This window comes from Elephas maximus, chromosome 11 (assembly GCF_024166365.1).
Source record: "Elephas maximus indicus isolate mEleMax1 chromosome 11, mEleMax1 primary haplotype, whole genome shotgun sequence".
Lineage (NCBI taxonomy): Eukaryota > Metazoa > Chordata > Mammalia > Proboscidea > Elephantidae > Elephas > Elephas maximus.
Window position 1 is genome coordinate 81,893,103 of NC_064829.1, and position 24,777 is coordinate 81,917,879.

At 46.6% G+C, this 24,777-nt stretch overlaps 1 protein-coding gene across 1 annotated transcript; it reads right to left on the minus strand.

The window, feature by feature from the left end:
• Positions 1 to 1,248: 1,248 nt before the first annotated feature.
• DIPK1C (divergent protein kinase domain 1C) lies at positions 1,249 to 22,783 on the minus strand. The gene is made up of 4 exons (XM_049902335.1): positions 22,607 to 22,783; positions 10,369 to 11,043; positions 6,010 to 6,174; positions 1,249 to 2,317 (listed from the first exon to the last, which is right to left on the minus strand). The coding sequence occupies exons 1-4, from the start codon at positions 22,781 to 22,783 to the stop codon at positions 2,102 to 2,104; spliced, it is 1,233 nt and encodes a 410-aa protein (XP_049758292.1). The 3' UTR covers positions 1,249 to 2,101.
• Positions 22,784 to 24,777: the final 1,994 nt, after the last annotated feature.

Below are 24,777 nucleotides of genomic sequence, written 5' to 3' on the forward strand. Positions count from 1 at the left end.
CCTGGGGAAAGAGCATTATCCCACTCTCCTCTGAAGAAAGGGCAGCCAAGTCTTATTACGCAAGAGTCAGTTCTATTTCCTGTAGACTTTACCAGTCCTAGGTTTGTTCATCAAACTTCAGTTTTAATCTATGTCTTCCAAAATAGTGACTGGCATAGGGGTGTTTCCCCGCCAGTACAGTGCAGACCTGTCCATACATATGACCAGAGGAGACCCTTCCTGAAATTCAACGTCACTTGGAACAATGCCCATGGTGATGGGTGAGGGGTGGGAATAGCAGGTAATAACTGTGGGCCTGCAAACAATTATCTTTACACAGGGTGGACATTAGAGCTGGTGGGACCTTGCTTGAATCAACCTATGTCCCTCCCAGGCGTCTTACAGCAGACTGGGCCCATGGCCTGGAGAAACATATCCCCAACGCAGATAAGGTGGCAACTCCCCTTTGTTAGCATTAGAAAGGGACTGGGGCAAGGAGAAGAGAAATAGCTTGTGATCTGTAAGTTTGTCCTCTCTGACTTGTAGACCACCAGCATAACTTTCTTACCCTCTCTTGACTTCTTTCTCAATTTCTTTCCCTTAAATGTGATTTCTGAAAAGCATTACCAGTTGTTAATTTATTGAACATCCACTGTGTACTGGCTTTTGAGTAAAAACATGTTCCCTTTAAATGAAAATTTCGCTGGCTCCTCCAGTTTTCTCCTGGAATGTTCTCACATGTTCCCCTCCCAGGGGACTAGCGCATAGCGGCCCAGCTGTGGGCTTTCTCTTGCAGATGAGCTTTGCAGGGAGCGCATCACACTGAAGCCTGGCTCCACGCCTGTGATGCGTCTTCAGTCTGTGTACAGAAGGTCAATGCCAACCTCAGCCTTCGCTCTAGTTTAATCCTCGGGAGGCAGACAGCACAGCACTAAAGGACGATACGTTGCAGTAAGTGGTAAAAAAAAAAAAAAAGAAAGAAAGAAAAACCCAAACCCGTTGCCGTAGAGTCAGTTGTGACTCATAGCAACCCTACACAGGACAGAGTAGAACTGCCTCATAAGGTTTCCAAGGAGTGGGTGGTAGATTCAACCTACTGACCTTTTGGTTGTTAGCAGCCTGAGCTCTTCACCACTGCGCCACCAGGGCTCCAGTGAGTGGTAAAGTGCTCCCTAAAAGTAGACTCCATGAAATTGGTGGATTCCTTAAAATGAGAAATACTTTAAGCTGTAAGTACACACACTCTCCAATACAAATTGCATTCCTTCAAGATGCATCTTTTTGTTTTTATTGTATTAAATTTCCATAAGGAGAATTTCTTTGCTGGCTGGGCAAGGTGTCCCAGGGGATGCACTGGAGAAACACTCCCCACCCTAACATACTCGCCTGTCACACTCAAGTCACTCAGGTACACACCCTCACACCTTGTGCACATGCACACAGACTTCCTTGTGTGCACAGTCACATGCACACATTCACCCACACGCACAAGCACACTCACTCATGTGCACACTCACACTCATGCATACATGCACACTCATCCACATTCACTGGCTCACACTCATGGGCACATGCACGCTCATGTGCACGCTTACCCACACTCACTCATGTGCACACTTACCCACACTCACTCATGTGCACACTTACCCACACTCACTCGTGTGCACACTTACCCACACTCAAGTACACACTCATACACACATTTTTAACAATTTACAGGGAAGACAGCTGGCACGCTTTCATTCAGATAGCCAAGTACAAGCACTCTCCTCAGAGTGATCACACACTGGGGCTAGGGTTGTTTTCTGATGTGAGCCCTCCAAAAGTGAAACCACCTTGTACCCCTTCTCTCTGCTGTCAGTTTAAAGTTGAGGCAGGTCAGCGGCTGGGACTGAGGTCTTTAACCAAGAGCAGATTCGACCAGGACAGGAAAGGGCCCATTAAGTGTCAGCAGCCGAAGAGGACAGAATGTCATCAAGCAGTTTCACACTCCAGAAGACCATAACGGTATCCTAAAGATCATCCATTTGCATAGTGAGAAGCCTTGTCTTTAGAACAAATGCAGAAGAAAACTGGTCCAAGATCACCTCTTAGGTGTGAGCGTTGTAAGGCCAGGATGTGGCTATGGCTTGGCTGCCTCCAGGTCCTGCCGTGAGGCCTGCAGCAGGCTCCGGAGCTTCCAGAAGATGCCAGGGGCAGGGCTCTGGGGGACCGCAGTGCCTCTGGGGTCTGCACACTCCTGCACTGCCTCCTGTAACTGCTGCTGCAGCTGGAAGGAGACCCCAGAGCCCTTGAGAGGTGAGGAAAACCAATGGCGAAAGATCTTGTCGCAGATGACCTAAGGGACAGAAGCGTGGGCAGGTGATTCAGAGCAGCAAACCATCCTTACAGGCTCCCCAAGCTGACACCGATTCTTTTATTTTATTTTTTTAATAACTTATTTTATTTTTGTTGCTGTTGAGGATACACACAGCAGAACATACACCGATTCAACAATTTCTACATGTACAATTCAGTGACATTGATTACGTTCTTCGAATTATGCAACCATTCTCGCCCTCCTTTCTGAGTTGTTCCTCCCCCACTAACATGAACTTACTGCCGCCTAAGCTTCCTATCTAATCTTTCAAATTGTTATTGTCAATTTGATCCCATATAGATAGTTCTTAAAAGACACGATGCTCAAGGCAGACATTCTTTACTAGTTAAGTTAAACTATTGTTTGATTTTAAGAAGACTTCAAGGGATATATCTGGCTTAAGGTTTAAAGAGTATCACAGGGCAATAGTTTCAGGGGTTCATCCAGCCTCCATGGATCCAGAATGTCTGGATTTCATGAGAATTTGAAATTCTGTTCCTCATTTTCCCCCTTTTGATCAAGACTCTTTTGTAGAATCTTTGATCCAACAGTTCACTGCAACTGGTTTTAGCAGACCTATGCTTTTGTCCCACATGCCCAGTTTCTCAGGAAGGTCGTCACAGGGATCATGGGTCCTAAACAGTGCCTTCCCTTCTAGAACATAAAACTGCCCAACACCATGGACAGACTGTGCTTAAAAAGGAGGGGAGCCCCTGGGTGATGAAAATGGTTAATGCGCACAGCTGCTAACTGAAAGATTGGTGTGAGTTCACCCAGACGTGCCTCAAAAGAAAGGCCTGGCTATCTGCTTCAGAAAAATCAGCCACTGAAAACCCTACAAAGCACATTTCTATTCTGACACTCATGGGGTCGCCCTGAGTTGGAATCAACTCAACGGTAACTGGTTATTTAGAGAGCAGGACACTACCTGTGCGTGAGGTAGGAAACTCCATTTCCAGCCTCAGAGCAGATGGGGAAAGTTTGGGTGACACTCTGACAAAGGCTGAATAATTTCTGAAGAGGAACAGGAGTCACAGGCAGTAGGTGCCACATCAGGAGTTGCCCCACGGCATGGTGGGGCCAGCCGGCCTCCCTCTGCCACTCATGTGGGGTTGTTTCTGAGCTGAGTTCTCTAATCCCTAAGGTAGCCAAGGGGGTGAGAACCACTTCAGGGTTGTCCTGAGGGCCAGATGACAGATGTCAGTGAAAAAGCAACATGCAAAGGTGAGTTATAAGTATTACACCATGAAAAAAAAACATATTTGAGGGAAAAAGGTGCAGAGGTGAGGCTCTTTGAAGGAGCCTTTGAGTGCTTGAATTCAGAAGCAAAAATAAAACTAAGCCACTATCTCCCATCTTTAATTCAAATAGGGTATGAAATTCACTGATGCTGATGATCTCTTTAAAACCGTTACTTTTATCGCCTCCATAGTTCCCTCCCTGTTGGGAGAACTAGATTGGGAATTGTGCTTGATTTAAATGCATCACGCTTTACATCAGATTCATTTAACAAATGTCTCGATTTCAAGAGCTACTGTTTCATAGAGGACTAATAGCTCTAATTTCCATTTCCCCACTAATCCCTGCAAGAGCTGGGAGTCTTCTTAAAAACAAATTATTTTTTTCCTGTTTGGAATAGGTAGTACATTTTCATGTATAAAATGTCAAATATCCTGAAGTCTTCTATCCCAACCAACAACCTGCCACTAAGTTCTCCTCCCCATCACCCCAACCAGTTTCCCAAATATTCTTCTAGAGTGTCGGTTCATATACAAGCCTATACACATATTTTCTTTTCTTTCCCACAAACTGTAGTATACATAACACACTCTTCTATAGCTCCCTTCCCCATTTAACCATGTATCGTGGAGATCTTTCCAAATTAATTCTTATGAGGACATTCCATTTGTTTTCGTGGCTGCAGACAACCCCAAATGTGGGACTATTTCATAAATTATTTAAGCAGGCCCCTACTGACAGAAATTTAGGTCGTTTACTGAGTTTTGCCATTAAGAATAATGCTGCGATAAATATCTTGCATGTATGTTATTTCCATTTCGTGCATGTGTATCTGTTGACTAAACTCCTAGAAATGGAATATTTGGGTCACGGGGTCTGTCTGTGTTTTGTTTTGATACCAAAAAACCAAACCAACCCCCTGGGTCAGTTTCAATTCATAGCGACCCTATAGAACAGAGTTGAACTGCCCCCATAGAGTTTCCAAGGAGTGCCTGGTGGATTCAAACTGCCAACCTTTTGGTTAGCAGCCATAGCACTTAACCACTACACCACCAGGGTTTGTTTTGATAGGTGTTGCCAAATGGACTCCATAGAAGTTATACCAATTCATACTCCCACAGCAATCTATGAGAATGCCTGTTTTCCCCATGGCCTCACCAACATGTATGTCTTAGTTACCCAGTGCTGCTGTAAAACAAGTATCACAAGTGGGCAGCTTTAAAGGACAGGAATGTATTGTCCCACAGTTTTGGAGGCTAAAAATGCAAATCAGGGCCATGGCTCTGAGGGAGGATCCTTCCTTGTCCATAGCCCTGAGCATTCCTTGGCATCTGTCTTCTCCTGTGTGTGTATGCCCGTGTCTATTCTGCTTTTTTAGAAGTGGTTAGGTTTAGGACCCACCCTGCTCTGGTATGACCTCATTAGCACAACAAAAGAAAACTCCTATTTCCATATTCATAGGTACGGGGGGTTAGGACTTCCATATATCTTTTTGAGGGACACAATCCAATCCACAATAGCGTATCAATTAAGCTCTTATTTTTGCCAACTTATGGGAGAAATGGTTTCATTTGCATTTTTCTTATTATCAGTGAGGCCGAAAGCTATTAGTGTTATTTGTGTTTCCTCTTCGGGAAATGATCAAGCTTATATTCTTTGCCCAAATCTTGACCAGGTTAATTTGTAGAAGCTTTTTGTATTAATTTATAGAAGCTCTGTGTCGTAAGGACATTAGCCGCTTGTTTTCGGTGGGTTCCCCAGAAAGCAGGCTCTGAGGTGGAGATTGACTAGGGGGTGCTCTTGGAAACCATACCTCTATAGAAGTAAGAGAGAAGGTAAATGTCCATCCTACAAGGAGAGCTGAAGAATTTGGTGCCACGGAGCGAGGTGCTGTTCTAATAAATACTGAAAATGTGGAAGTAGTTTTGGTTTTGCAATTCGAAGATGTTATCAGTTACCATGAGGTCAAGCTGGAGTAGGTGGATCCTAGTCCAATATGACTGGTCTCCTTATTGAAGAGAGGAAGAGACACAGGCACAGAGGAAGGATGCCCTGTGAAGACGGAGGCGGAGAGGGAGCGATGCTGCAGCTGCAACCAAGGAACACTTGGGGCCACCAGGAGCTGGGAGAGACAAGAAAGAATCTTCTCCTAAAGCTTTTACAGAAAGCACGGCCTGGCTGACATACTGATTTGGACTCCCAGCCTCCAGAACAATGAGACAATAAATTTCTGTTCTTATAATGTACCCAGTTTGTGGTATTTTGTTATGGTAGTGCTAAGAAACTAAGACGCTGCCCTATTGAGCAGATTGAGCCTAGAAGTCGTAACAACTATATTAAAGGGGTGAGACAGTGCTAAAGGGCAGAGGCAACCAGGAGGCCCTGGCTCTGACCACCCACCCCCAGACCAGTGGTGCAGCAGGATCACTCACCTGCAGGTTGCTGTTGACTCGCTGGGCTCCGCACTTGTTGGCTTGCAAATCACACTTTGAAAAACAGTCAAAGAAATTGCAATCTTCGTCTCCTGTGCAATTCTGCTCAAGAATTTCCCTCATTTTAGGTTCAAAAAAGGCCATGTCCACATCAATCGCCACTACCTGTAATCAAAATAGCACATGGCTACCAAAATGGCACACGTGGGCTCATTGTAGAGTGAACCCACTCAGCACCTCCTTTGCCCGTCATTGAAGATGCAGTTGTTGGCCAGGTTGCAGGTAATTACACAACTCTGCTCCATGGTTAAGCTCTCAGCTGTGAACTAAAAAGTCGGCAGTTGTACCCACCCAGCAGCTCCACGGGAGAAAAGTCCTGGCCACCTGCTCCCAAAAAGATTACAGCCTAGGAAACCCTATGGGGCAGTTCTACTCTGTCCTATAGGGTTGCCATGAGTCAGAATCGACTCAGCAGTACACAACAATAACACAATTCTGCCAACCAGAGGAAACAGCTGTTCCAGGTACTGGGGAGCACATTGATTCCCCCCAAAGTGTATAAATTTGTTTTTCTGTACATAAGCAACTGTCATAGATTATACTGAAAAGTTTTAGCTACAGAAAAATCTTTGCTGTCACAATTTAAAGCTTAGGGTTGGAAACTATAATAGAAGTGTCATTTTTCATCTTTAAACATTTTCTCAGCTTTACAAGTAGAATCTCTGAAATGTCCTAAAAATGACTTCCCCTTCCATTCCTTTATCCCTTTGGTCTCTGACCTTCAAGGTTCAGGGTTATAAAAGCTGTGAAACACAGATCATCTATCTCTGGTGGCCTAGTGGTAAAGTGCTATCTATGGCTGCTAGTCAAAGGGTCAGCAGTTCAAATCCACCAGGTGCTCCTTGGAAACTATAGGGCAGTTCTACTCTGTCCTATAGGGTCGTTATGAGTCGGAATCGGATCGACGGCAACAGGGGTGGTTTTTCTTTTTGGTATCCCCATAAATACAAGCAGTAAAAGGAAACTGCATTCCAGGGCTGGTCTGTAGGTGTGAAGATAAAAATGAGGTGGGAATAGCTGAGGTCTCTACTTATGGCATATCTGTTACCTGAGCCAGCTGGTGGAAACATGCGGGAAATAGCAGAGCCAGATTCTTGTATCAGGATTGATATGTACAGCCCTCACTCCAACAGCCTAGAATACTAAATTCCATGTCAGCCTGAGAACTTGGTGACCCCCGCCCCCCCCCTTGGAATTCCAGATTTCCCTCCCTGGCTTCAAACCAAATAGACTTCAACAAAAGAAAAATAATAATGTCTAAATTATGCAGATTTTTCTGCACCACCTGGATTTGAAAAGAGATGAGCTCAACCCACAAAAACCTGGAGTCCACCCAAATCAGGCAGTTTGTAGCTTCGAGGGATTACAAAGCTATTAGGAAGCCTGAGTTTGATGGGGTCTGTGGCATTCCACAAGCCTTCACAGGTCAGCACCAAACAGCAGCCGTGTCTCCCGCCTTCAGTAGCATCTCAGAAAGGGGTCTTTGTCCATGTTCACATACACCCTCCGAGTTCCATGCAACGTTGGGGGGGCAAACTCCCTGGGCTTTGTTTTTGTTTTTCATTCTAGATGGATGCTGGAAGGCACTAAAATATCTTGGGGATTATTCAGTAAAATGGAGCAGGGGGGAAAATAAGCTTTGTAAAACTGTGTGGAGAAGAATGAAAATAAAGAACACCCCTGCTTAAGGGTTTTGTTTAATCACTAATTCAGGCGCAGCAAGCAGAAGTTACCATTTTAATCAATCTTTCCTATCTCATGATTAGGCCAAAATAAATAGGCAATCTCATAACTTATCCTGGCAATACACTCAAAATGAACAAGGGTTAGGCTGTGCTAATGAATCTACAGTCTTTATAATTTATTATTGAGGCTGCGAGGCTCTTCTTTCCAGAGTTTCTGGCAATCTCCCCAGCTCTCCTGGTGGAATTCAGCTCTGTGTGACTTCTCACTCCCATTTCTGATTTTTTCTTCTCATCTCCCAGAAACAGCCAAGATCTATGCTTTAATTTTTAGTGTATAACATAGAATGGAGTACATGTGTTGGAACGATAACACTATGCACCTGAATTAAGAACAGTACAAAACAAAATCCAATAATATTGCAACAACCAAATTCTTTCTGCATGAAGTTGCCTAACTTGCACCATCTTCTTCACACTTCATCCTAGGATCAGAAGAGAAAGGATCTATGAGAATTAGTCCATTCTCCACCAAAAGTGAGGCTCTGGAGCAAGAAGAAAGAGAGTCGATGGTTCCAAGTCACTCACCACCCACGGACCAAGCTCCAACTGAGCAAGTCTTGAGAATGTACCCAACGGTTGCAAATGAACTGGGAAATGGCATTGCTTCGTGACCTCAGACTGTTGCCAGCAAGTGCTCTGGAGACCCCTGCCCAGTGTGTGGGTCCTCCTAGAACCTCCAGGCTCGTTTCCTCCACACTTGGAGACAGTCAGCACCTGGGGCAGCCAGGGCCAGGGCATCAGGACAAAGCAAGATACATCTGTGACAAAGGCTTGACCAGAGAGGGGTTTGCACTGACTTTGTTTCTGAGGCCACAGGCTGCTTTACGAAGGTGGTGTCACTGTGCCCTGCTGGAGAGGCTTCAAGTGCCTGCTTTCTGCTCCCTTATGTTTTCAATCATGGAGAAGAGCATTGTTCACCACCAGCCTGTCCCCATGGTGACCGGCAGGCTGAGGGGACCAGAGTACAGCCCCCTCCCCAGGCCTTGGCCACACCCTGTGTCACCACCTGTCCCATCATCACGTCCCCTGACGTGGCCCCAGAATTGTACCCACCTGCTTTTTTTTTTTTTTTTTTGCTCTTCTGAGGGCTGACACCAGCACTAGGGCAACCAGACCACCAAGCCCTCATCTGAAACATTGGTTTTATCCTAAGGGGGATGGGGGTAGGGTGGGAGAGGATTCTTTTATAATAAAACACCAAAGTCCCTCTTCCCTGGTGATCCAAACCGTTAACACTCTAGGCTGCTAACCTAAAGGTTGAAGGTTTCAGTCCATCTAGCAGTGCTTCAGAAGAAAGGCCTGGCAATCTACTTCCAAAAGATCACAGCGAAGAAAACCCTATGGAGAAATCCCACTCTACAACACATGGGATCACCCTGAGTTAGAATCAGCCTGGACAGTAATGGGTTTGGTTTTGGGGTTTGGAATGGTGCAGACAGTTAACGCGCTTGATTGCTAAACTAAAGGTTGGTAGTTTGAGTCCACCAAGAGGCACCTTGGAAGAAAGGCCTGGTGATCTACTTCTGAAAAATCAGCCATGGGATGAGATGAGAAGGCAGAGGGGGCCAGGAGCTGGTTGAATGGACACAGAAAATACAGGGTGGAGAGAAGGAATATGCTGTCACATTGTAGGGAGAACAACTAGGGTCAGATAACAATGTGTGTATAAGTTTTTATATGAGGTACTGGCTTGAATTGTAAACTTTCACTTAAAGAACAATAAAAAAAAAATTGACCCCCCCCAAAAAAAAACCAGCCATGGAAAGCCCTAGGGAGCACTGTTCTACTCTGACACACATGGGGTCACCCTGAATTGGAGTCAACTTGAGGGCAACTGGGTTTTTTTGTTTGTTTACTTGAAAGCCTCTCTTGCTGTTGTTCTCCGCTCTGCATTGCTGAGGAGTGGGGGATAAATGTTTGTTCCTCTCCTATAGGTGACAGCTCCATGATAGTGTCTTCATGGCACAGGGGTGGGGGAGCAGGCCATTCCATTGTGGGAAGCACCAAAATTCTACCTGTCCCTGTAGAAGTCTCATGTACCGAATGGAAACGAACTAGCCCCTCTCCAGGAAGAAGTGCTGGGAAGAGTTGCACATTATTATGGAGCAAGGGCAATCTGAAAACAGTTCCCACACTTAGGCAAACTGCATAGCTCATCCCTCCACGTGGTTCCAGCAGTAGCTCCTGGGCTGCACAGTAGAAACTGGAATCCCTGAAGACTGCTGTCTGCACTCAGTGGTTACACTTACCCCAGGAGAATTTGCTTTAAATGAGCAAGAAGCAGCCACTGAGCTTGGAGGGGCCAGCGGAGCCCTTAAGGCTCTTTTTATTAAAATCCCCACGACTTTGGGTGGGATAAGATGGATGCGTTCCATATACCCATTCCTCAGCACCCCAAAAGGCCGCAGTTGGTAGATGCCATCATCTGGGGCTGGCAGATCGCACAACGTCACTGTGGCTTGTTACCAAAGCCAGCATTTCAGAGCCCTTCTTTACCACCCCCAGACTCAAAGCTCTGCTCTACCCCACTGCAAAGCCCTCCACGGGCCCTCACCGTGAAGTCACTCCGGATGGCGAAGTTCTCAGGCTTGACATCGCAGAGGTGCAGGCGGTGGGAGAAGTCGTGGTCAAAGTGCTGCACCATGTCCAGGAAGCTGAGCGCGATGCTGCCCACGGCCCAGGCCTGGCGCCCGCGGGCCTCCACAGCCTCGCCCAGCGGGAAGAGCGCGTGCAGGTGCGGGCTGCCTGCGGCCAGCAGCTCCACAGCATAGAAGTGGCCGCAGGAGCCCAGGATGGGCAGCACGTGGCGGCTCAGACCGTGCAACAGGCTCAGGTAGAGAAACTCCTCCTGCTGCACCAACGCCCACAGGCTGGCCACCTGCCCATGCCAGCCAGGACCCCGCCGACCCCGCCACAGCGGCCCCAGGCTGCTGTTAGCCAGCTCCAGGCCCAGGGCACTCTTGACCTCGCCGGCCACCATGAACAGGAGCTCAGCCTCGGGGAAGCCCTGGCCCTCCTCAGCGGCTACGTCCTCCAGCAGGCCCAGAGGCTGGAAGCTGGAGAAGGCCTCCTTCTTGGACTTAAGGATGACGGGCCGGCCCCGCCAGTCTGCCTGCAGGACCTTCTTGCCCCGCTCGTAGTACAGGCAGCGCTGGTACACCAGCTCGCGGGTCACACACAGGTCTTCGCACAGGTCCCCCGTGAGCGCACCGCCCTGGTAGTCCCGGCACTGAAAGGAAGGAAACAGCCAGTCACAACATGGGAGGGACTGGGGCAGAAGGTCAGCTTGGTTCCTGCCCTCGGGAAGCTTACCTTCCAGTGGTGGAGAGAAACCCAGCAAGGGTGAACAGCAGAGACTCTGCAGGTGAATGAAGAGTTAAGTGAAAGAGTTAAAAGAGTCCCTGGGTACCAACAGTTTTTACCTGACTGCTAACTAAAGGTTGGCAGTTTGAACCCACCCAGTGGCGAGGTCAAAGAAAGGCCTGGTGATCTGCTTCTATTAAGATTACAGCCAAGAACACCTTAATCTATAACACATGGAGTTGCCATGAGTAGTAATCAAATCTACAATAATGAGTTTGGGTTTTTTTTTTTTTTTTTGGTTTTATATTGATCAGGTTACTTGATGAAGTCCAGGACTGTGTCTTCAGAAACAGGAAAAGTGAAGGCCTGAAGTACCTCTTCCTTCATCCAGCCGTGGGGTCCTGGAAGAGCCTTTTACCATTGGGTTTCATTTCCTCAACATCAGCCAAAGGGCTGGGCTGGGCCAGTGGTTCTCAATACTGGCAACACCAAGAACCCGCTGTGGAGCTTTAGCCTGCCCCACTCAAGAACAGTTAAGTCAGGTCACTGGAGGTGGGTCCAGAGGAGCCTCAAGTGAAGCCGGGGGCCACCCCAGTAATGACCCTTGCAGCTTCTTGAGCACTGTTGTTTTAAACAGGAAATGGTATAATCTATAAGGGCAAAGCAGCCCGTCCTGTCAGCTCGTTGTACTGTGGTGGTGCATGTTACTGAGATGCTGGAAGCTCTGCCACCAGTATTTCAAATATCAGCAGGCCCACCCATGGTAAACAGGTCTCAGCAGAGCTTCCAGACTAAGACTAGGGAGAGAGGCCTGGCAAGTACTTCCAAAAATTAACCAATGAAAACCCAATAGATCACAACAGAACATTGTCTGCTATAGTGCTGGATGTTGTCAGGAAAGACCAATGGCTGGAAAAGAACATCATGTTTGGTAAAGGGTCAGAGAAAATGAGGGAAATTCTCACTGACGTGGTCTGACACCATAGCAGCATCGATGGACTCAAACATGCCAACGATCTTGAAGATGCTGCAGGACCAGGCAACGTTTCCTTCTGTTGTATAGGGTCGCCATGAGTCAGCTGACTCAACGGCCACCACCAATAACAAGATTATAAACAGCTCCTTAAAGTAAAAAAATGTACCTCTAGTGCCTGGATATATAAATAATTCCAAAATCTAAAAATCTATGAAAACTAAGTTTTTTGTAACTTATTTGGTGGCAAAGCCCAACCTAACCTTGTAAGGTGTCAAAACCCGACCTGAGAAGACATGAGCCTATTTATAGTCTTTCTGCATTCAACTTAGCATGCATTTGCATACATTTTGCTGAAGAAATCATTAATGTGCTTGATCACAGGTAAGGCTCAGTAAGGAGCCCTGGTGGCACAATGATTAAGTGACCAGCTGCTAAACAAAAGGTCGTTGGTTGGAACCCACCAGCCAGGGACGGATTATCCAATAGGCAAGGTAAGCATGGTGCTTATTGTGCTTACCAGATCACCTATTGTGAACAATTTCACATTTTTTCATTACATCAAAGATTCTGCTGCTAGGTATGGCTGGCATCTGTCTCTCCCCCAACCCCACAGGAGCTTCCTATAGAATCAAAGCCTCTTTTAAAACAGTTACAGTCCCTGACGTGGATGAATTACCCAGTAAGCAAGGTAAACACAGGCTTACTTTTACCTACTTACTATTCTGTAGTGAACAATTTCACCATGATGTGGTGAAACCCATGTGAAATTGTTTACTATAGATTAGTGAGTAAGCACAAGTAAACCCATACTTACCTTGCTTACTGGGTCATCCATCCCTGTCACCAGCTGCTCTGCAAGAGAAAGACCTGGCGATCTTGTTCCTTAAAGATTACAGCCAAGGAAACTCTGTGGGGCAGTTCTACTGCATCACATGGGGTCACTATGAATCAGAATCCACCTGACAGCACCCAACAACAACAATGGGTCAAAGTTCTTATTACCAAACAGTTTAAGAAGAAACACTCCCAGGTCTTTAAACAAGTATCTAGGCTTCAGACTTTCCAGGCAGTAACTCAACAACAGCCTGCGAGACCAAGCCCATGTCATCCGATCTGATCCCGGGTTTGCTGGGGGAGGGGTCTCCAGCAAGCCATTCCACCTCTGGCTGCTTTAGCTCTTTGTATAGCATACTGGGTGGTGGGGGTGTCACCCTCCCCAAAACACAATGATGGGAGCGATAGCAATCTGTAGATACAAAATCATGAACTTGATCCGAGAACTAGTGAATGCCACCCCGTTTGCCTGGGGCTGCCTTTTGTCTTTGGAAAACAAACTCCCATAAAAAAAAAATATATATTTTTTTTTAATAATGAAGCTATATTAATATACACCCACGCAACCGTTTTAATGCACTTAAAGTTGTATACTCATGCTGTGTTCATCTGGGAATTTAATTTAATGCAGTTTTGGTGAAGCACCATTCTTTTATTTTTAATCCTGGAACCTCTTTCCAAGGCTTGAGGCCAGTGAGTGAGCATTGAAAGGAATCAGGGTCCCTGGGGTCAATTGCTCTCTTTGCTTCTAATTCCTTCCATATCCCCCTTGTAAGAAAACAGCAGCTGGTTCAAGCTCTTCTGGATGTTCCAGGTAATCTTGGGAGGTAAGGTGAGGATGCAAGGGTCAGCAATTGATTCAACCAGGAAGTAAGAGGATGCAAACAACAGGAATAATATGGAGTGTTCGTCTTGCTATACCGTTTTTGTTCGGTTGGTTTTTTTGTTTTTCTTTCTGCTTTATCTGGTATTTTACAGACTTAATTTTTTTTTTTTTTTTTTTTGCATCTCTATAATAAACCTGCTAAGAAATGCAACATTTTTTTTTCTTAATTTCCTTATAAAGCCTAAAAGCCCTGTATGATATCTAAAAATCCTTGATTCAATTCCATAAACCCTTTTTGTAGTGTTAGCGTATTTGTGGCTTAACCAAAAGTGCCTATATATGAAGTACAGAGAAGAACTAGAAAAGAAAGGGAATCAAGGAATACAGCCCAGGTGTGATGGGCGGGGGAAAAGGGATCCTACGCAAGGGCTGGGATGGGAACACAAGGGAGCCCTGCCCCACTGCCTGGCTATGTCTGATTCCTACTTTGTCTATGAGCAGGAGAGAACTGAGGGTATCTATGATAACTGCTTGCCCTGACTATTTTCTCCTGGACCTGGGCCATCATCACCACTTGGCATGAAAGACCCCTGTGGACCCCAACCTGACTCCAGACACCAGGATTGGGATGGCCATAGACAAGGACTCTAGGCTCCAGCCACACCACAAAAATAAATAAATAAATAAAGCAAACCAACTGCCATTGAGTTGATTCCATTTCACGGCAACCCCATGTGTGTCAGAATAGAGCTATGCTCCATAGGGTTTTCAGTGGCTGGTTTTTCAGAAGTACATTGCCAGGCCTTTCTTCTGAGGTGTCTCTGGGTGAGTTTGAACTTCCAACTTTTCATTAGTAACCACATCTCACCACCTTCAAGTTAAAAATGCCAACTTTGGACCTCCTAAAAATTAAATACTTATGCTTGTCAAAAGACTTTACCAAAAGAGTAAAGAGAGAACCTAGAGACTGGGGAAAAACCTTTGGAAACAACATATCTGACAAGGGTCTAAACTCTAAAATATATAGAAAACAACTCAACAACAAAAAGACAAACAATCCAATCATAAAATGGGCAAAGTACATAAACAGACACTTCACCAAAGAGGACATTAGGGTGCTCAACAAATACATGAAAAGATGTTCAAAATCATTAGCCATTAGAAAGTCAAAACTACAATGAGATACCATTTCACCCTTGCCAAAATGGCACTGATCAAATATAAACAGAAAACAACAAATGCTGGCGAGGCTGTGAGGATACTGGAACTCTTATGCACTGCTGGTGGGATTGTAAAATAGTACAACTACAGAAAACAGTATGGTGCTTCCTCAAAATCTAGAAATAGAAATACCTTATGATCCAGCAATCCCACTCGTAGTTATATATGCAAGGGATATAAGAGCTGCGACAGGAATAGACACATGCGCACCTATGTTCATTGCAGCATTATTCTCAATAGCAAAAAGATGGAAACAACCTAAATGTCCCTCAATGGATGAATGGATAAACAAATTGTGAAACATATATACAGTGGAATACTACGAACTATAAAGAATAATGACGAGTCCATTAAACATCTTATAACATGGATGAATCTGGAGGACATTATGCTGAGTGAAATAAGACAATCACAAAAGAGCAAATATCATATGGCCCCACTAGTATAAAAAGTCAAGAATAGATATACACACAGAAAGCAGTGTTCTTTGATGGTTACCAGTGGTGGGAGAGGGACGGGTAGTCACTTTCTAGATAGTAGACATTTTTATTTTTGGTGATGGGAAAGGCAATACCAACTGAAGTCTGTACAACTTGAACCAAGGTAAATGAAGACAGAAGTACAGAAGAAAAAGGGACAATCTCAGTAAATGCTATAACTCTGTGTCATGGATTGAATTGTGTCCCCCCAAAATATGTGTCAACTTGATTACGCCATGATTCCCAGTATTGTGTGGTTGTCCTCCATTTTGGGATTTTCATATGTGTCATAAATCATAATCTCTGCCTGTGGTTAAAGAGGATTAGGGTGGAACATAACACCCTTGCGCAGGTCATATACCTGATCCAATGTAGGGAGTTTCCCTGGAGTGTGGCCTGCACCACTTTTTATTTTACAAGAGATAAAAGAAAAGGGAAGCAAACAGAGAGTGGGGGACCTCATACCACCAAGAAAGTAGTGCCAGGAGCAGAGTGTGTCCTTTGGACCTGGGGTTCCTTCATGGAGAAACTCCTAGTCCAAGGGAAGATTGATGACAAGGACCTTCCTCCAGAGCTCACAGAGAGAGAAAGCCCTCCCCTGGAGCTGACACCCTGAATTTGGACTTCTAGCTTACTAGACTGTAAGAGAATAAACTTCTGTTTGTTAAAGCCATCCACTTGTGGTATTTCTGTTATAGCAGCACTAGATAACTAAGACACTCTGAAACAATAGTAATAACAACCAAAAAACATGTCCGTGGTTACACAGGTAGATACATATGCATATACATGCATATACGTATATAGGTGTATCTGTAGGCATATGTACATACATGTTTGTGCGGGCTGCATATATATCCATATATATAATAAAGTACACAGGCGGCACAGTTATGGGGACTTCCTGGACATATCCAGACAACTCACAGGATTGGTTTACTGGGTTAAAAGGCTTGGGACCGTAGTCTCTGGGAACAACTCAGTCTATTGGCATAACATAGTTCATAAAGATAATGTTCTACAACATAGCTTAATGAGTAGTGTCTGGAGTCTCAAAAGCTTCCAAGCAGCCATCTAAGACACAACCACTGGTCTCTACCTGTCTGAAGCAAAAGAGAATGAAGGAAACCAAAGACTCAAAGAAGAAACTAGTACACACGACTGATGGCCCACACAAACCATGGCCGGATCTCTCCTGGGAAAAGAACTAGATGGTGCCCAGCTACCACTACTGACTGTTCTGACCAAGCACACCATAGAAGGTCCTGGGTAGAATGGGAGAAAAACAGAACGAAACTCAGATTTCTAAAAAAGACCAGATTTACTGGACTGATAGACTCATAGCGACACTATAGGATGGAGTAGAACTGCCCACAGGGTTTCCTAGGCTGTAATCTTTACGGGAGCAAACTGCCACATCTTTCTCCCGTGGAGTTGCTGGTGAGTTCGAACTGCTGACCTTTCCGTTAACAGCCAAGAGCTTAACCACTGTACCACCAGGACTCCTTTGCAACTCCAGCAGGAGTTACAAGGTGTTTTGAGCAATGGTAAAATCACTGGATTTGCACAAAGCCTATGGGTTCTGAAGCAGAGCATTAATTTTGGCCGTTTTTGAAGATCAGCATGTTAATTTCCAAGTGTGCCTCATGTGGCTGAAATCGCGCTGGGATGTGAAGCCAGGGACACTCAGGGCAGGAAGTGTCATGAGGTGACCAGAATCCTGACCCAGGTCGGCAAGCTACCATTGGTGAGGTTTTAGGCTACCTCATTTGTTGTGGGAGATAATTTACGCTAAAGCAAAGTCACCACTATAAATTATATACGAAGGCAGTTGTTACAAAGCTGTTCTTTGTAACCCTCCTTTAGGACAAAGTATTTTTGTCATGTCAGTTACTATCTTTCTTATGTCAAAGGTAAAATGTGCCCACTGTGGCCCCTCTGGGAGCACTGATGGCACAGTGCTAAATGAAAGGTCAGCGGTTCCAACCCGCCAGCTGCTCTGAGGGAAAAAGATACGACAGTTGGCTTCCTTAAGGATTACAGCCTTGGAAACCCTATAGAGCAGTTCTACTCTGTCCTATAGGGTCACCTATGAGTTGGGATTGACTTGACTACAACGGGTGACGGGTGGCCCCTCCGGTTATCAGGGCTAGGGTGAGTTTGCAGAATCTTTAGGCATGCCTGTGCTACCAAATACAGAGAAAGACTCAGCTCAGCATTTAAAAAACAGTGATCTTACAGTACAAATTGCACATTTTAAGGCCAAAAACTTTCATCATGTTAGAGGCAACCGTGAAATTCTTTTATCAGCAAGATGTCTTGCTGAAGTAGCTGGGTTTTTTTGTTTTGTTTTGTTTTTTAACTCAATAAGAGTGATGTATTTCCTTTAACTCCATTTATTTAAGTCTTGCATCAGACTTTTCTCTGCATCTGTTGAGGTTCCAACTGCCAGCTTGAAGACAGGTACACTTGTGTACCCATTTGTGTGCACATATAAAATCCACAGGGATCAACTTTAAAAAATAAAACTGAAGAAACAGGTTTAAAAAGCCCTACTGTGGTTAACAGTGGTGTATTTCTTTAAGTAATTAATTTCGCCATGGATTAGTGTTTCTCATATGTATGTGTTCATAGTACACAGTCTCACAAACCAGCCCCAGTTCTTTTTTCTTCTTTTTTTTAATTGTGCTTTAGATGAAGGTTTACAGAACAAACTGGTTTCTCATTCAACAGTTAGTACACACATTGTCTTATGACATTGATCAACGTCCCCACGACATGTCAACACTCTCCCTTCATAACCCTGGGTTCCCTATTACCAGCTTTCCTGTTCGCTCCTGCCTTCCAGTCCCTGCCCCAGGGCTGGTGCGTCCCTTCAGTCTTGTTTTGTTCCATGGGCCTGTTCAATCTTTGCCAGCCCCAGTTCTTGCAAGAAGCGTTCTTTGCGTTGTTGTTTAGTATCTCCCCAGCTTGTATTCTGGTCCATGGTTCTCAAGCAAAAAACAAAGCCTGTCCATTCCAGTCTAGAAAACTGTTGACAGGGTCTCAGAGGTCATGCCTAAGGGCTTGGTTTTCTTTGCTTTTGTTTTTAAGGAGCATTAAGTTACTAGTGGGGTTAACCACATTTGTGTTTCATGATGGTATTCCTCTCACAGACAGCTGCGTCCTGCAGAATCTCATAACCAACCTACTGCTCCACCAGGTAACTCCTCCTCACTCTTGGGCAGCTAAAAGGATGCATGTTAGAAATGAGGGAAAGGTATTCAGGGAAATAGCCATCCTTTCTGCGGATGTGCCCTGGATGCTGGAGTCCTGTTGGGGCCCTGGTAGTTTCTAACACAGCAAAGAAAGACAAGCATGCCTTGTTAAAGGGAATCCTTAATGTAGACAACTAAATTAAATCACATTAAAACCTTACTAGCCAAAAGGGAAAGAGCCCTGGTGGCGCAATGGTTAAGTGTTCAGCTGCTAACCAAAAGATTGATGGTTCAAACCCACCAGCCACTCCATGGGAGAAAGACCTGGCGATCAGCTCCCAAAAAGATTACAGCCTAGAAAACCCCATGGGGCAGTTCTACTCTGCCCTATAGGTTGCTATCAGTTGGAATCGACTCAGTTGCACACAACAACAGCCAAAAGGGAGTTTAAACCTTTCAAATAACAGACACCAATTGCTGTTCAGTTGACTCCGACTCATGACAACCCCACAAGTGTCAGAGTAGAACTGTGCTCCATATGGTTTTCAATGGCTGATTTTTTCGAAGGCTTTTTCTCTGAGTGGACTTGAACCTCCAAACTTCCAGTTAGCAGCTGAGCATGCCAACCATTTGCACCACCAAGGGACTTCTTCATAGACACAGTCTATGGGAATCTTTTTGAGGTGCTTTGAAAATGGTATGCTATGGGAGGGTTGAGTATACTAAACTGTTCCTTAGGGTTGTCATAATTGGATGACAGTCGCGGGGAAAATCCAGGTCTCTTCTATCAGACTGCACAGGTTTGCATCCTGGCTCCACAAGGTACTATGTGAGCTAGGACAAGTGGCCTTAGCTCTCTGGGGCTCAATAAAAAAAAAGAGTGGGGGCAATAAAAGCACATTCCCATCAAGGTTGTAGAGCAGATGAAATAAAATAATACGTGGGAAACTACTTAGCGCAGCCTGTAGCAAGCAGCAAACCTCACCTGGTCTGTGTGTAGGCTCTGCCTGCAGCACTAGAGGTCCGGCCATGAATGTCCAAGTCCAGCACAACCTCAGCAGTCTGGCCCAGACACCTGACACCATTTATGGGAAAGTGGGCCTCCGGAAACCCCACAGCCAAGTCGGAGAGAGCCGTCCAGATTTCTTGATCACAGCGTGTGCTGAAAAGCTGAAGTGAGACGGACCAGCATTTTCTGACCAGAAAAATCCAGAGCTTGAAGGCCTAGGGCCTGATCCTTTGGAACAGTTTGAGTTGGCTCTCCAAGATCTCACTCTTCTGGGGCCCTGTGGTCTGTGGAGTGGGGTGGGGGTACCTGAGGCCTCTGACACCCAGCTCCTCACCACTCCTAAGCTGACCACGTAACTGTCATTTGCATTATTCTACAGATTCTCCTTGGCGGGCCACCAATGCCACCTGCTGTGCCAGCAGCCCTGGGAACAGCAGCTGACGCTACCAGGAAGCGATCTCCCTCTGGCTCTGTGGGCAGAGCTCTTTCTCTGGCTCCCGCGCTAGGAGTGAAAGCTAATGAGGGCCTGGAGGCCAGTCAGAAGAATAACAGCTACTTCTATTAGGCAGGATAAAAGCTGGGCAGAATGAACTGCAAAGTGCAGAGACAGAGGCTCAATTCAGTTCAAGTCTCGGAGTAACAATGCCCACCTCTGCTGGGCTGTGTCCCACGGACTCCGAGCTGTGGAGGGCAGGCCACACTGAGCGTGGTGCTAATTCAGAGCATCCTAGTCAAGCTGGCCAGAGTGCCATGCAGGTCCCATAGGGACACACTAGCAAGGCAGAGGAAGAGGAGGACCGTGACTGAAGAGAAGGGGAGAGAAGTGCTGAGCAGGTGAAACGGACTAGGGTTACAGCTCCCAAAGACAGGTCAGCTCACCTGAGACAGCATCCATCACCTCTTAGGAAGGCAGACAGGCCTTTAAATAGCTCTTCTTGCATTTGGAAGGATTTAGGGCCTTCAGAAGCAGAAGAACTCTCTCCAGCTTTATGGAAGGCTAAAACAGATCCAATATGGCTGCCATTTATGGGCTGCCTGCTGGGAAAGCTCTAAATAGGCTTGGCTTTAATATATTACCCAGTGTGCTGGAAAGCTATGATTAGCAATTACTTCAGTTATACATTAAATCGAAAAAACCAAACCTATTGCTGTCGAGTCATTTCAACTCATAGCGACCCTATAGGACAGAGGAGAACTGCCCCAGAGGTTTCCAAGGCTGTAATCTTTACAGATGCAGACAGCCACATCTTTCTCCCACAGAGCGGCTAGTAAGTTCAAACCACTGACCTTGCAGTTAGCAGTTGGACTCTTGACCTCTTCACCACCAAGGCTCCTTCAATTATATGTTAGGTTACTTAATTTCCCTGAGGCCTTTTCCCACTTAACCAGAGGTAAATGAATGAACCATGGTGTTGGCTTTTTGTTTTAATCTAAAAGATTATTGTATTACTTTTGTAAATAGGTACTCCATCATGGCAAACTATCTGTTTTTGTATACTATAATTAATCGATCAGTTCCCCCAAAACAGAAGAAAACAATCTTTATCAGTGAAGTGAATTTTTAGATAAGTTACTGAGAAAATCAATGAGCTCTTACAACTTAAAAAACATTGTTAGAATTTCAGTGTAACAGTGAAGGGAGAGAATGGAGGGAAGCAACAATTACTACTCAATTCATTAATGGCGCCATGTTAGATTCAATGAGGAAATACGACTTGTTTTAGCTTGTAGATTTCATTCACTACTTGTTTAATTTTTCCAATCTCACCTTTCAGAGAAGAGTTAATCATTACTCTGAAACTTTTATGCTTCACGTTCTGAAACCCGGCGGTCTCCAAAGCCCACCCATGGGTAAACTATTGGACTGAGAACGGCACCTGTGTTTCTAGAAGATTTCTTAAAATAGATCACTTTTCAAACCAATGGCTTAGATGGTACTATTTTAGGAAGCGAGTAACCACTTATATCAAGGTAGGTGCCCCTATATTCACCTTTCTTTGACTCCCTTTCAGGGATTTTTACCTTTGTTCGAGTCTTGGATGCGCGTAATCTTCTTAACCAAATGTGCAGACTAAGGAACCGAGGGCTTTTGGAATCAACTAAAGGATGATAATGTTTGATGGCCTCTGAGGGCCAGTCCCTGCACCACTCTGTAAGCGCCAAGGCGTCCCTTTCTCCCCAGTTGTCTGCCAGGCTCTGGGGCCCTTCAGCGCGGGCGCCTCAGCACTACTGTGTCAGGGAGCCCTGCAGAAGGATGCAGGCGGCGGCGCCGCCAAGGGTCTGCGGTTCCAGCGCCCGCAGCGCGCCCCTCTCCCTCTTCCCAAGCTCCGCTTTGCCTTCGGCCCACGACTGCGGCTGCGGAGCCCTGGCCAGGGCAAGGGGCGCGCCGGGGACTCTATCCGCGGTTCTGCTGCGGTTTTGGCGTGGTTGGGGGGAGGCGGGGGAGGGAAATGACATAGCAGCCCCGGCTGGCTTCACAGAATCACCGGGCCAGTAGGGACAGGGACCCCGAGAAGGGCAGAGCCGTGGTCTCCGCCGGCCTTGGCCCGCAGAGCGCGCAGCCCAGCCACAGGTTTGGGGCTTCGATCCCGGTCGCCCCAAGCGGGACGCGGGGACCGGGACCGCTCTGAGCCCCGCACCCGCAAAGTTTCTCTCCGAGGACTGGCCCGGGGCGATAAGAGCAGTCAGGCAGGAAAACTGTCTTGGGACAAAGGGCCAATTTTAGCAAAATGGGGAGGGACACCCCGCGCGCCTGCAGGGGACGCCCTGCGGGGTCCAAGTTCAGGAGAGTATGTCTTGCAGGTCCAGAATCCAAGCGCGGATCAGGCACACCCGTGGGGCGCCCTAGTCCCCGGGGTGACGTGGGTGCCGGGGCCGGTGAGACAGAGTGGGGGGGCTGGGGGTGCACGCCCCCGGGGCTCCCGGGGTGGCGACAGCGGAGACCTACCAGCCCGGCCAGGATGTGCCGGCTCTTCTGGTCGCTGCAACGCTCGGGGAGGCCGGGCGGGCGCGCGCGGAGCAACAACGCGGCCGCCAGCACCCAGCCCGCGGTCCAGGCTGCGGCGACCAACAGCGCGCGGCGTCCCCAGCGAGCCCGGCTCCGCGCGCCCGCAGCCCGCGCCATGCCGCGCCCGGACCTGCGCTCCAGGAGGGGCGGCGACACCCCGCTCCCGGCCGCGCTGAGACCCGCCCCGCCCGGCCACTTATTTTGCACTTTTTCCAGCAAGTGGCTCTGGTCTTAGACGAGTACGCGAAGATTCGGACCCTCTTTTTTGTACTGCTCTGTCAACACACTCCCCTCTGGAATTGCCCAACAAGACACCCACCCCCCGCCCCCCAGTTCTCTGGGCTGCCTCTCGTTTGTCTTCTTACGCCCCCCACCCACCCACCCAGTTAGTCTCTTGGCTCAGTGCCCCCATTACCTCTCCCAGAGAAGCCGGCTTTCCTAGGAGTCTGCCCCCTCCCAGCTTTCAGAACTCCAGCGAAATGGAGACGGTGTAGGGCGAGGGGTCCGGACAGAGAATGGCCCCGTCCGCCCCTTCACCGGCACCCTCCGGAATCGAACCGCCTTCTCCCGGGTAAAAGCGCCGCGCTCTTTATAATATTCCCGCTGGTAAGAAGAACACGTTCCTGCAAGTGTGCATAAATGTGTCTTATATATTTGTACTATCATCTGCGGGAAGCAGGCTCTAATTGCCAAATCCCAGCAGTTTCATAAACCGCAGGAGCCTCAGAACAGAGCTGTCCCTGGTTCTTGTCAGCCCTCCCCACTCCACTCCAAGCTGCTTCTCCCGCTCCCTATAAACAGCGACCCACAGGTGTGCGACTTCGCTCAGTTCTCGCAGCAGCTAGGGGTCCAGTGCGGCCACAGCTGAAGAGCTCTGAGGCTTATTCGACCGAATGGCTCACGCATTCATTCAACAAGCGCTTATCCAGCACGGAGAGCCCTCCTACCTGCCGGTGCCAAATCCCACACTCTTCCTTCCAGAGTTCAGGATAGCAGGCATTACTCTTGCACTGACAAAAATCTGTAATTATTCCCCAGGAGCTGGCTGCCTCCGTGTTTCTTACTTAACCTGGTCCTCTCGACAACTGGCTGGCTTAGTTTCAAGTTTTTGTTAGATGGAAGTCTTCAGGAATTATGGAACATCAAACACACGTTCTCAGCCCAAATAAAGATGGTTCTGGGTACACTACAAATATTCCCTGAGTTGCAGCAGAGGCTTGGAACTTGGGTATCACTCAGTCAATACCAACAATGTGATGGGTTCTACCCACTTAACTCTCAGGGAAGACTTGCGTGTTGCTAGGATGCAGAACAAGTTTCTGCCGAGCTTCCAGGCTAAGAAGGACTAGGAAGAAAGGCCTGGCAAAAATCAGCTAATAAAAACTCTCTGGATTACAATGGTCCAATCTGCAACTGAGCATGGGGCTAGCGCAGGACCAGGCAGCATTTCGTTCCATTGGCATGAGTAGGGGGCAACTGGACAACAGCTAACAACAACAACCCACCTGATCCAGCCCTCTGGACACATCTGGCACAGAAGCACTACTTGTGAATAGCTCAGTAGCTGGGTACAGGGAAACTTTGCTGTCTCATTTCAAAATATTTGTGGAGCTGACAACCAAAAGACAAATAACACCCAATCATAAAATGGGCAAAGGACTTGAGTGGACATCTCACCAAAGAGGACATTCAAATGGCCACCAAACACATGAAAAGATGCTCAGCATCATTTGTCATCAGAGAGATGCAAATCAAAACCACAATGAGATACTATTTCACTTCCACTAGGACAGCTAAGACACAAAAAACAGATAGTAATAAATGTTGGCAACAATGTGGGGAAATTGGAACACTTAACCGTTGCTGGTGGGCATGCAAAATGGTACAACCATTGTGGAAAACAGTGTGGTGGTTCCTCAAAAAAAACAAAAAATAGAACTACTATATGACCCAGCAATTCCACTCCTAGGTATATACCCAAAAGACTTGAAAGCAGAGACTCAAACAGAGACTTGTACACCAATGTCCATTGCAGCACTATTCACAATAGTCAAAAGGTGGAAACAACCTAAATGCCCATCAATGGATGAATGGATAAACAAAATGTGGTA

Bases quoted from the DNA above. Each gene is read 5' to 3' on its own strand.
- DIPK1C (XM_049902335.1), bottom strand. From the start codon at position 22,783: ATGGCGCGGGCTGCGGGCGCGCGGAGCCGGGCTCGCTGGGGACGCCGC. The intron at 6,175-10,368 runs GTGAGGGCCCGT...TTTTGATTACAG, and splicing joins CCATCCGGAGTGACTTCACG to GTAGTGGCGATTGATGTGGA. The intron at 2,318-6,009 runs GTGAGTGATCCT...TCTGTCCCTTAG, and splicing joins GAGTCAACAGCAACCTGCAG to GTCATCTGCGACAAGATCTT.